Genomic DNA, 13,057 nt, shown 5'->3' with positions numbered 1-13,057 from the left:
TCCCCATTGCCTACCCTTACCCCTCTTCTGCCTTGGAACCAATACACAGTAATGATTCCAAGACGGAAGGTAAGGGTTAAAATAAAAAAGAGTTAGCCCCCTGCTACAATTCCATTTGAGAATTAAGGTTCATGTCCAAGCCACAATGAAGCATTAGAGGAGAATGTCAATGGAGGAATTCTTAACAAATTAGTTTTAAATATGTTTAACATTAAAATTAGTCTAAACATAATTGAATCTTTCTGTGATGGTCCTAGGGCAATATAAGATTTTGAAATGCTCTCTGAGTCATCAAAAGATCTGGCAGTGTCTGGAGCCACTATTATAAATGTCAATTTCCCTTGTATTGTAAAGAAAGAGCCATGTCAATTAATATAGAATTCTAGCTAACAGAATGCTGGAAATCAGAGAATTCACTGAAACTGGTTCATTTTATCAGTAAGTTTAAGACATTAGCTTCATAGATTGGAGGACGGGGGCTAAAATAACTAGGCAGGCTTTGTAGACAATCACCTGAAGCCCAATTTCAATATAATAACAGAATCTACAATAATAGTTATAATATCTGAAAACTGGGAAGGACATGCACACTACAATTGTAAGATAAATTTTGTCTCATGGTAAGCAGTCTCATTGCCTCACACGCACTCTTAGTATTTTTATGAAAAGTCTCTAGCTCCTACAAGTAGCGTTTTTGTGAATTCTTTGAGGTTGTCAATCGTAAGGGCAGCCCAGATTTCTCATGGGATTGTCAGTGTTGATAGGTTATGCTGACTCATATTGAAAGCTCTATCTCAAACAACAAAGCTCCCAAGAGAGAGACAATGGCTTTGTAGAGGCAGTAGTACAAATCCAAAAGAGTGGTAAGAATTGACTGAGAGACAGCATGGTATTGAAAGTTGGGTTCAAATCTTACTTCTAATAGCCAGTGTGAGACCATTAGAAAGTCAATTAATTGATCTCCCAATCCCCAGACAAATCTCTAAGGCTAAGTTAAAGGCAAGCTGACCACCTGCATTGTTATTTAGTTGTTTAAGTCATGCCCAATACTTTGTGACCCCATATGGGGTTTTCTTGGCAAAAAGGTTTGCCATCTCCTTCTCCAGCTGATTTTATATGTGAGGAATCTAAGGCCAACAGGATGAAGTGACTTGCCCAGAGTCCCACATTAAGTGTCTGAGGCCAGATTTGAACTCAAGGTCTTCCTGACTCCAGGCCCAGTGCTCTACTACACCACCTAGCTGCATTGTCAGAGGGAATTTCTACAACAGTAATTCTCCACATGCATGAAATCATAGGTTCATATACTGCCCCCTCTCATACTATAGACCCTACTGGCCCAATAGGGATATTGTCCCAGTGGAGATTATTGTAGACCTAACAAAATATTTGGAATAAGAGTGTGAAAACATGAATCAGGAGGGAAAAAAAAGGTGAATATATTTTTGAGTGGGGGAAAAATGTATAAAGGGAAAAAAAGTAAATTAGACATGATTTCTCTTCCTCAATTCTAAATATATTATTAGGATATGCTCTAGAACACATATCAATTGCAACCATACTGACAGTTTGGGTTCTGTAGTTCTGCTATTTGCAATATTTACTTTTTTCAAAAAGTGAGCAAGAAATTTCCTTATCTTTTAAAATTCCATTTGCTTGACTTTGTCATTTATTAAATGTATATACAAAGGTCCCGTGCTAGTCTCCAGGGATATAAATACAAGGAGCTTCATTCAATTGGGGGCTGAAGATGGGATACAATATGTAAAAATGAGTAAATACTTATGACATATAATGTAATATAAATTAATCTGGCAGGGAGAGTATTAATTTTAATATGTATTATTATTGAATCATTATTACAAAACAAATTTTGCTACCTACATAAATATGCACACAGATACATAATATATCAATCTCTAGAGATATGACATATTAACCTACCTTAGTTTCACAGTGAATTGTATGAGAGTTTTAAGCACCAGAGGTCTCTGGGGGTGAGTTGGCATGCATGGCTGTCGTTCGACCACAAATGAGCTAATGGTAAAGAAAAGATTTGCATCATTTAAAAATACACAGTATATAGGTAAATCGAAAGCCACAGATGAAAAGGCTGAATTTTTCTGAAGAAGGACATACCCAGAATCAAGTTCCAGGCTTTCCATCTTTTTCTGATGAGAAAACCTCATAATATGGGACTATTCTAAATCAATTCTCCTAATTAAGAATAGCATTCACTGCAAAGTGGTAGCATATACAGTAAAAAATTAAAAGTATGAGAAAATTCCTGAACTCATTCTGAATAAACATTTCTTTCTTAAACAAAGAAAACAGTAATGATCACATCCCTCTCACTTTATAGATGAGGAAACTGAGGCTTAGTGTAGTGTCTTGCCCCAAGGGTCATCTATGTGGTAAATTGCAGACCCAGCATTCAAACTCAGGTTCTTCTCTCTTCAAATTCAGAACTACTTCCCACCTAGGTATTCTTGCTTCACTTTCACAGTATCCAGTCATAAAGAAACCATTAGAATCTCCTTTTCTCAAAGGTGAAAACTGAGCTAGTGATGGATGCATTAGCTTGTTTGATGTCACACTGAGTGAGTCACCAACAGAGGTTCCAGGGAGTGGCATAGAATAGAAAACAGCTTTTATAACGCGTCTACCTAACTGACCATGACAAGTCACTCGTATATTCTCCGCTTGATAAGCCCCTTGTTTCCCTACCTTTCCAGTCCCACTCTTGAAACCCTGACCAATAAACCACAGGCAGAGCATACTTTCAATTTCACATGATTTGAAACCTGATTGACATTTAAAATAGGGAGTACTTTACGTACTTTCGGAAAAGGTTGTAAATCAAGAAGTTGACTCGTTCTTGCAAATGAGACCTTTGTAATGGAATAGGATCACCTTCATATGACACCTTGGTGGATTGTTCATCTAGCTTTTCCAGCTGCCTCCTGACTTGGAAAAGACTTTCTGCCAGCAGGGTGAAACTTTTGAAAAAAAAGTAAGGGAAGAGAGAAATTGATTGTTTTTCATTTAACATTGACTATTCAACCCCATGCAAGTGCTTACTTTTCATTAATTCTTGTATAAATCTACCTTATCATATTATAGTGGTACAGGGGACAGAGTGCTAGCCTTGGCATCAGGAAGACCTCAGTTCAAATCTTGCCCTCACTAGCTGTGTGACCCTGGGTACATTATTTAATCTGTGTTGTCCTTGACTTCCTCATTTGTTAAATAGGTGTAATATAGCACCTCCTCACAGTGTTGTTGTGAAGAACAAATTAGTTAACATATATAAAGTTCTTTGCAGCTCATAAAGTGCTCTATAAATGCAATTACATGTATATATTAATATATACAGAAACAGGCATATATATATACACATACATGTGGCAAGTGTTCTCTACTTTATGGCTTACATTTCTAAGACAAGACACATTTACAAAGTCGGTATCTGAAGCTAATTCTAATAGATCCAGTCCCCTTTTGTTCTAGCTCAACTAAATGCTTGTATACTCTTTCAGATATACACTTGTAGTATTTAATATTCAGTCCGTGACCAGAAAAAATCCATGGTGATTAATTAAATTTTTTATTATATAAATCATGACCCAAAGAGTGTAATATATGTATATATTGCCATTTTTGTGTGATATATTGCATGTACCTATTGCTAGTAAAATAAAATAAAAGCAGTCTTATATTTTTCATTTCTGACACATTCAGCAAATGATAGTTGTCTTTGAAACTCCTTCAGGAGAATAAGTGACCTCTTATTCCAGAGAAGCTTCCTAGAACACTGTGAATGGGGAAAACCAGGGAGAAAGGGCTTGTCAAGCCTGGGAAGCAAGTCTGACTCTTGGGACATCTCCATCTAAACAATGCTGCATTTCCCAAAGAGCTCTGAGAAGTCAGAAGTCCAATGCACTTAGCATTGGGCATAGATTTTTGACAAGCACCAGCATATGTTGAGACCTCTATGACTCTTTTGGATATTTACTTTATTTTTGCATCAGGAGAAGCACCCAGAGGTTAGAGAAGCAAAATAATCTGTAGAAGGAAAATCAATATGTTTTAAAATGAACCCAATTCTTTCTCTCTGTCAAGCAGGGCAGGCAGGTCAGAGCTCTTATATGCTATGTTGCCTGAGTTGGCCCTCAAACTTTCTATCTTATTGGATTGTGCTGTCTGAAAGCAATTTGGGGGTTAGACTGAGTTTTTCATTTCTTCTTTATTACATCTTTTGACAATTCTTTCAATTGGATACTTACACTTCAGATTTCTAGGGAAAAAAACCCCTATCATTCATGCTTTTTAATGCAAAGAGCAACAAGGTGTTTGTATGTGTATGAGTGGCTGAGCATGCATGCACATGAGTGCATAGTATTTTATGTTGTATAACAGCTATTAGTAGTTCTGGGGTTCTTTGTTTACATGCAAAAAAAGCAGCCTCTATTGAATATCTTGGTAAAAACGATAAGCTCAGCTCTCTAAGACTACGTATTTCAACTTCAGTCAATCGATCAATAAACATTTATTAAGTACCTACTGTATGCCAGGCACTATGCTAAGTGATAAGGCTCCAAAAAAAAGGCACAAGATAGTCTGTTGTCAAAGAACTTCCAGTACGATGAGGGAGAAGACAGGCAAATAACTACAAACTAGATAAATACAAAATAATTAACAAAAGGAAGGTACTAGGATTCAGAGGGGTTGAGAAAAGCTCTCTAAAAAATGGGATTTTAGCTGGGACTTAAAGGAGATCAGGGAAATCAAGAGGTAGTTAAAAGAAGAAGAGTTCCCATTAATATTCCACAATTATGGGGAAAGAGAGGCAATGAAGAGGTACCTGGTGGATGTGAGTGTGATGCAACTTACAATGTCCCAGAAGACTTAGAACGAAGCTTAGTGTAAGCTCTAAACAAAGCCTAAAACCACACTAAGACTTTTGGGACATCCAATATTATCAATGAAGAATTGCACAAAAGAAAGAGTATAATGGATGTCAAAGAGATATATGACCGGTAAAGGAGGTAGACAAGTCATCTGACAAGAGTAAAGGCATGATAGGGACTGGTTGTTTGGGGCATAACTGGTAGAATTGGGTTAATTTTAAAACACTGATTTTCCTTCTCTAGATGATTTTGCTTCTCCAACCTCTGAGTGTTTTTTTCTGATGCAAAAACAAAATAAGTCTCCAAAAGAGTCACAGAGAATTCAAAAACATCCCAGATTCAACACATCAGATGAATAAATCTGTTCCTCACAAAAGTCTGCAGTATACAAAAATGTTGGTGGTAGAAAATGTGTTGAAGAAAAGATTATTACTGGTATTCCAAGGCTATTTTGATACATTCAGTATTGCTATTTCATGTGCCCAATTTAATCAGTCCTTAATATGATCAACAATATGTGATTCTTTAATTTATCTGGAAGAATCCTTGTGAGCTAGTTTAGAATGGTATAGTGTTCAAAGGTTTACAAAGTACTTAGAAAACTCTGATTTTATGTTTTCAATTCCAAAACTCTTTAGCTACTAATAGACCATCAACAGGCTGAATGAATTCACAGATCTGGGCTAAGCCTGCAGTTTCTCATGGGCTGGGCCATTCTGAAGCTTTTGACTTCCTGTGGTTTTCTCTGGAAACTAAAGACAGGGGAGGTTTACCAGTTTTGAAGCTGATCAAGGCCACTATGCAAGGGACCGCCAATGCAGGCAATTTGCTGACGCCTCTTCCAATCAAGCAACTCTTCCAACAGCATGGTGTTCATTAAGGTGTCAATTTCATTTATTATTTGTGTTATTTTGCTGAGGACTTCCTGAAAGAAAGAGCAACTGGTCAAGGGAGGAAATCAGAGTCACTGGTCATCCAAACTGAGAAACGGACTTTGGACTAGAGAAGTCGATGTCCAGGAAGATTGCTGTTAGCCTCCTACCTTCTAGGGGGGAAGTGGGATTAATGGGGATGGGTTGGGAGTTGGGGGGAATTTACAATTATGATAATCTCATCATCCAACAATATCCTATCATCATGCTAAGATGATAGGAAATCTTATTAAATCCTAGATACCTATATACATATACACATGTATCTATATGCATTAAGTACATAGATACATGTAATCCAATCTAATCCAATAAACATTTATTAAGTGCCTACTATGTGAAAGACACAGTATAGAGACAAAACAAAAAAAAAGTCTCTGTTTGCTGGTTTACTCACTATTAGAAATAAAGCAAATATTTTAAAAATGGTTTTGAAATATGTTTATATTTGAATATTATATTATTAATTAGAAATACAATATTAATTCTATTTATTATTTTAATTATGTATATTAATTACAGGTATTCCTTCCATATTGCAGGGTTTGGGGGCATGGCACCCCACAATCTGGAACATCTATGTAAATTTTTTTGCCTTTCACATAATTTTCACAAACTTTAACTTTTCACTTATTTTATGCTTTACAAAAGAAATTGTGTACATTTATGGTTTTAAGAGATAACATATGTTGGTATTATATAATGTTATACATATATTTTATTCATTTCTGAGTTTCTAAACTTTTTCTGTGTCATCTGCTGGTCTTCATGTGTCATCTGTGGCTTCACAAAACTCCCCCAAAATTCTCATTTAATTTCTTATGCTGACCCACAACATATTGCAACCTCCATGGGAAAATTGTGATGTGAAAAGGATATTTTTATTTAATTGAATCTAAATTGCTATTAATTTAATTCTTTCAGTAATCATGTTAATTATAAATTTAATATTAAATTATAACAATTTTAAATTAATACACACAGATATACATATATTATATATATGAGATATATAGATAGATGTAGATATACATATGTACATATATGCATATATATGTATAAATTATGATCTTTACAAGTTAACTTTTCCAGACACTTTGACTAAGGTCATATAGTGTCAAAAGTACTAGATCATGAGTTTGGGCACCTGGGTTCCTGTTCTCATTCTGCCCCTAAAAAGCTGTGACATTGGGACAAATATTATTTCTACCTCTTTGAGGTTCCTCATCTGTAAAAAGACTGACTTATTACATATATAATCATGATCTTGAAAATTTTTTTCTCATTTTGAATTTCTGGGGTTCTACAGCAGACATTTTGAAATGGAATCAGATGAGAGATTTTAAACTTATATAATAAATTAGTTATGTATGAATAATAGAAGTAGTGAATGGGGTAGAGGTCCAATATTGGAGTTGGGAGGATGTGAATTTGATTCCTGCCTTTGATATGTACAAACTACGTGACCTTGGGCAATCAAGTCACTAGTTGAGTACTTCAGAGGTCTTTTTAAGACTATAAGTTACCAATTAGCTGGTCTACCTCTAGTGGAGAAAAGGAATTTCCACAATGTGAATTCCTCAAACAGAGGAAATCATAGTTCTAGAACCACCTTCCTCTCCTCTGAAAAACATATTGTGCTGAGAAATATATGATTTGATCTTGAGTTTGTCTTCATTTTAAAAATGTAATGTTTGGATAATAGCTTATAATTAACTAGCTGAGGGATAAAGTAATTTGTGATTGAAATTTTTCACTCATAAATTCCTAAATGAAAAAAATTGAGGCGGATTTGTTGATATTTAATACTTAAGAGAAAGAAAAGAATTTTTGTTGGTATTAGTAATGTTTTAAAAAAATCTTATTTTATCAATATCTTCTTAATATCACCTTTTCAAGAAGGAGGAAAACAAAGATGAGAAGTTATGGTTCTCTAAGGGACATCTGGTGTCATGAGGGAAAAATGGTAGTCTGAGAGTCAGAAAGACTGAATTTAAATCTTGATTCAGACATTCTTAGCCATGCATTCCTGGATGAATCCCTTCACTTTTCTGGGCTTTAATTTCTTCATCTGTAGGATGAAGATAGCTAAATTTAATAGTCTTTAAAATCCCTTCCGACTCTAAATTCATAATTCTTTGATTCCAAATATATCCTGCCCACCCTCTCCTCTCCCCAGTAATCCATTTTAAGCAAAGATTTAAAAAGAAAGGGAAAGAAATAGTTTAGTTTGACCATTTATGGCAGTGTATACAATATCCTATACTCCAAATCTTCAGCCTTTTTAAAGGTGAAAGGTAGGAGAGGTGGAGGTATATTTTCTTAGGTACTTGCTGTGATCAAGTTTGGTTATTATTATTAAAGAGTATTCATCATCCCCCTTACCCCAACCCTCTCATTTATATCATTGTAGTCATTTGTGTTGGCTTTTAGTTCTGTTCCCTCCACCCCACCCCCATCCTCATGTTTCATTCTAAAGCTATTCGCACTTTGCATTGTGCTCTATGGAATTTCTATTCCATAAGTAACAAGCTTGTCATCTTAATCCTTTTCTCTTTCTCATTCTTTCTACCTTATTATACTCCCAGATCTCTCCTGATGAAATTATGTCCCTCACAGGTATCACCTACATTCATACCCCTGATTTATCAGTCATGGTGAGAAAACTGGAATATTCCTTGATATTCATTTGCCACTTGTAGGCACACCCTCTACCACGAATACTCAAACTGTTCTTGGAGGTACCTTCAATCCATATTTATCTTCCCAAGATTTTGGAGAGTATTTTCTATCAACCTCTTGGATACTCACCATCCTTCCTCAGTCAGTTCAATGACTGGCTTACCATCTATCTTCTCCCCAAATCCTGCCCTCATACTAGACAACTTCAGTATACATATTGAGACTCCTTAAACATCCTAATTTTCTACTTCCTTGACTTATTCATTCCCCATTACTTCTCTACCCTACCTCAACTATGGAATTACAGTCAATCCGTTAATAAATATTAAGTTCCTACTATGTGCCAGACACTATCTTCTCAATACCAAGAATTATTCCATTTTCATGAATACTGTAATTTCTCTATCTGATCATACTCTGTTGTCATTCTATCCTTCTCTTTTCCCTGCAACCTCTAAACCCGTTCTTTGTCCACACCAGTGATTCCCAAAGTGGGCCCTACCGCCCCCTGGTGGGTGCTGCAGCAATCCAAGGGAGGTGGTGATGGCCACAGATGCATTTGGGGACGGTGAATAACTGTAAGGGGCGGTGATAGTGTGTGACAGGGGGTGCTAAGTAATATTTTTTCTGGAAAGGGGGCGGTAGGCCAAAAAAAGTTTGGGAACCACTCATCTCCGCCATGACCATGAATTCCTTGATTCTTTAGTCCTTTTCCATGCCGTCAGATCTATACTGGCTACAACCTTTTCTCTTCCTCATTTTAATCCTTTACTAAGCCAGTTCATCTCCTCACTCTTCTCTTTTCTCAAATCTGTCATTCCTTCATCCTGAAGCCAATCCTGGGCCCTGTCAATTCTTAAACTTGAACCATTTCCACCATCCTCTACCTTTGTTCCAATTCATTTTATTAAATAAAGCTGAAAAATATCACTAAATTGTGCCAAGTCCACTACAAATTTATGTTACATAATCTCAAAGGGGCCCTCGCTACAAGGTAATCTTGTTCTTCCCTATTTGAATCACTGCCTTATTCACCACAACAGATTTTTCAGACTTTTTCAACCCTCCCATGCCTCACCTCCCCACCACCCTCTCAGCTGATAACCTCATTTTATATTTCACTGAAACAAATAAGACCATTCATGAAGAGCTTTTCTCCTCTCCTCCTCATCCCACATCATTCAGATGCCTTCTGCTACTATCTCCTCCTTCACCCCTCTCTTATATGAAGCATGAAGAGGGACACTTCTCTTTCTCAAAGCAAACTCTTATACATATACAAAAGATCCCATTCCATCTCTTTTTCTCTCTCAATCATCCCCACTCTCTCACTAATCTTTAATTTGTCCTTTATCTACTGGCTGCTTCTCTGCTGCCTACAAGCCCACCCATGTCCCACACTTAGATTCAAAAAACCCTAATCTGATCTGTCATCCTTGCCATCTATCATCATATCTCTCTCCCCTTTTGTGACTAAACTCCTTGAGATGGCCATTTACAATAAGAGCCTCCAATTCCTTTCTTCTTATACTCTAAAAAAACAAAAACAAAAACAAAAACAAAAAAAACCTTAACTTTTGACTTAGAATCAATACTGTGTATTGGTTCCAAGGCAGAAGTGTGGTAAAGGCTAGGCAATTGAGGTTAAGTGACTTGCCCAGGGTCACACAACTGGGAAGTATCTGGATCCATATTTGAAACCAGGACCTCCCATCTTCTAGACCTGGTTCTCATACCACTGAGCTTCCTAGCTGCCCTTTCTCTCATATTCAGCATTCTGCAGTCTGGCTTCTGATCTCATCACTCAACAGAAACAACTTTCTCCAAAGCTACCAGGGATCTCTTAGTTGCCAAATCTAATGGTCTTTACTCAGTGCTTATCTTTTTTTTTTACCTCTCTGTGGTTTTTAACACTCTGATATATTTTTCCTTTTAGGTGTTTGTCACACTGATCTGTTTTCTTACCTGTCTGACTATTCTGTCTCTGCTTCCTTTGCTGGTTCTTAATCTTGGGGGCACCTTAAAGTTCTGTGCTCAGCCCTCTTCTCTTCTCCCTCTATACTCTATTACTTTGTATTCTCATCAGCTTCCATGTATTGAATGATCATCTCTATGCAGATGATTCTCAGCTCTATTTTCCCCTAACCTCTTTCCTATTGGATGTCTCAAACTGGACGTCTCAGGTCCATCTTGTGAGTAAAACTTCCTTGCCTCACATCTCTCCCCATAACAATCCATCCTCTACTCAGCTTTCAAAGGGATCTTCCTAAAATGAAATTCTTACCATGTGACTGTCCTATTCAACAAACTGCAATGCCTCCTTATTACCTCCAGGATCAAATATAAAACTTTCTGTTTGCCTTTTCAAGCCCTTCGTTATCTGTTCCTTTCCTATCCCCCATTTTTCTTATCCTTTTACTTTCCCACCATTTACTCTATGTTCTAGTGACTCTGGCCTCATTTTTCTTCCTCCTATAAGTCCATTCATTTTCACTGGCATGACTGCAATATTCTCCCTTTTCACCTCTATCCTCTGGCTTTCTTGGCTTCCTTCAAATCCCAGGCAATAGTCCACCTTCTGCAGAAAGCCATTCGGATTCTCCTTAATCTTAGTGCCTTCTCTCTGAGACTAATTTCCATTTACGCTGTATCTATCAGCATGTTCTTCCCCCCCCCCTTTAGATTGTCAGCTTCATGAAGACAATGACTGTGTTTTTATTTTCCTTTTGTAATGCCCAGAACCTCACACATAGTAGGGACCTAAGAAATCTTTGTTGGTTTTCATTGTTTTCCTCTTTCTGCTTACTTCACTCTGTATCAGTTTGTATGTTTTCTGCTTCTTTGGTCTTTATATTTATTCTTTATTATAGTAGAAGAATATTCTGTCACATTCATATGCCATAATTTGTTCTGTCTACTCCCAGTTAATGAGCATCTGCTTGGTTTCCAATTTTTTCTTTGCTGCCACAAACACACACACACACACACACACACACACACACACACAAAGCTATAAATACTTTGGTGTACTTGGGACCTTTCTGCCTTTGACTGCCTTAGATTAGATATCTGATGCCAGTGGTATTTCAAAGTAGTTTTGGGACATGATAGATAGATAGAATACTAGATTAGGGCTCAAAAAGTCAGGTCTACATCCTACTTCAGACACTTACTAGCCATGTGATCTTTGGTAAGTTACTAAAACTCCCTACCTCAGTCAAGTCTGTCCCCTCTGTAAAATGGCCATAATGATATATCTACCCCAAAGGGTTGTTGTGAGGATCAGATGAAATAATACATTTGAAGTGTAAGCCTAAAAGTGTCACAGAAATGTTAGCAATTATTCTTCAAATGTATTTATTCATAAGAATGCTGTTTTTTATCATCTTGGAAATCCCACATTTTAAGGAACTTGAGGACAGAGGTGGTCTCCCCAACACCTAGCACAGTGTCTGGCACATAGTAGGCACATATTCAATAAATGTTTATTCATTGACTTTTATTGTTGCCCAAAGAAAGCTTCAAACTTTCTTCCTGGACCTTGAGGGTAAGTCAAATTATTTCAACCAGCAATCACTGAATGGTATGAAAGGAATTACTCAATGATAGGTCTTTTATTAGTAATAAAATGCCTGTTTCAGCAAATAAAATTAAGCAACATCAGATATTCATTTTATTTCTCCAGGAGATATTTATTGTAAAATAAAATATAGCAACTAAAAAAGATAGGAACTGAAGTCTTAGTTGCATATAATAGAAATTGTTAAAAATCTTGAAAATATATAGGGCTACAGTACATCTAGTCCAGTATTTAAATGAACTTTGGAGTTACTTACCTTGAAAATTAACCCAAACTTATAAAAATAATGGCAAGCAGTGAACACCATACCCATAAATAAGCAGGTTTGCCTAGAATGTGGATTCTAGGTCACCCGTTCTTTTAAATGGGTTTGAAGTTTAGGAGGTAAACAACAACACAATTTCTGCAAAATCTTCTTTACCCACCTTTCTTTTGAAGTCTAATGTATTGAGCATGTCTTGCAATGTCATAACTTCCTGCTTCACGAGAACACTATTTTTATCACCTTGGTCTGCAGTAGGAAAAAAAAAAGAAAGAAAGAAACAGAATCCTCCCCATGGCAAAGTTTCTCTACTGAATAGTTGTTTATCTAAATTTGTTGTACTTGCTTGTAGAACCCAATAAAAGCTGTGGTCCAAGAGCAAAAGTCAGAAGCAGTGTAGGCTTATGGCCTGAAGTGTACCTTCTCTTTTCTAGAGAGATAAGAATATGTAGAAAGAAACCAGAAGGGGAAGATAAAAAGCGGTATACGTGAGGAGATATATTTTGTACCTACTGTCTACTTAATATTTGAAGAAGGTGAGAAGAAGAAAGGAAAGAAGAAAGGGGTGAAAAGGGGAAATGAAATGGAAGAGGGAAGAACACAGTAGAATCTGAAGAGAGGGAGGGAAGGAAGGAAGGAAGGAAGGAAGAAGGAAGGAAGGAAGAAGGAAGGAAGGAAGGAAGGAAGGAAG

At 36.6% G+C, this 13,057-nt stretch overlaps 1 protein-coding gene across 1 annotated transcript in view; it reads right to left on the bottom strand.

The window, feature by feature from the left end:
- STAT4 (signal transducer and activator of transcription 4) overlaps positions 1-13,057 on the bottom strand; it is a 124,564-nt gene that overhangs the window by 38,702 nt on the left and 72,805 nt on the right. Inside the window, exons 6-9 of the mRNA XM_044666443.1 lie at positions 12,530-12,615; positions 5,684-5,835; positions 2,841-2,999; positions 1,945-2,037 (exon numbers count right to left, since the gene is read on the bottom strand). Coding sequence (XP_044522378.1) covers positions 1,945-2,037; positions 2,841-2,999; positions 5,684-5,835; positions 12,530-12,615 — 490 coding nt within the window. The remainder of the gene's footprint in view (positions 1-1,944; positions 2,038-2,840; positions 3,000-5,683; positions 5,836-12,529; positions 12,616-13,057) is intronic.

The sequence above is a fragment of the Gracilinanus agilis genome, chromosome 3, assembly GCF_016433145.1.
Source record: "Gracilinanus agilis isolate LMUSP501 chromosome 3, AgileGrace, whole genome shotgun sequence".
Classification (NCBI taxonomy): Eukaryota; Metazoa; Chordata; class Mammalia; order Didelphimorphia; family Didelphidae; genus Gracilinanus; species Gracilinanus agilis.
This window is presented reverse-complemented; position numbering and strand designations above follow the sequence as displayed.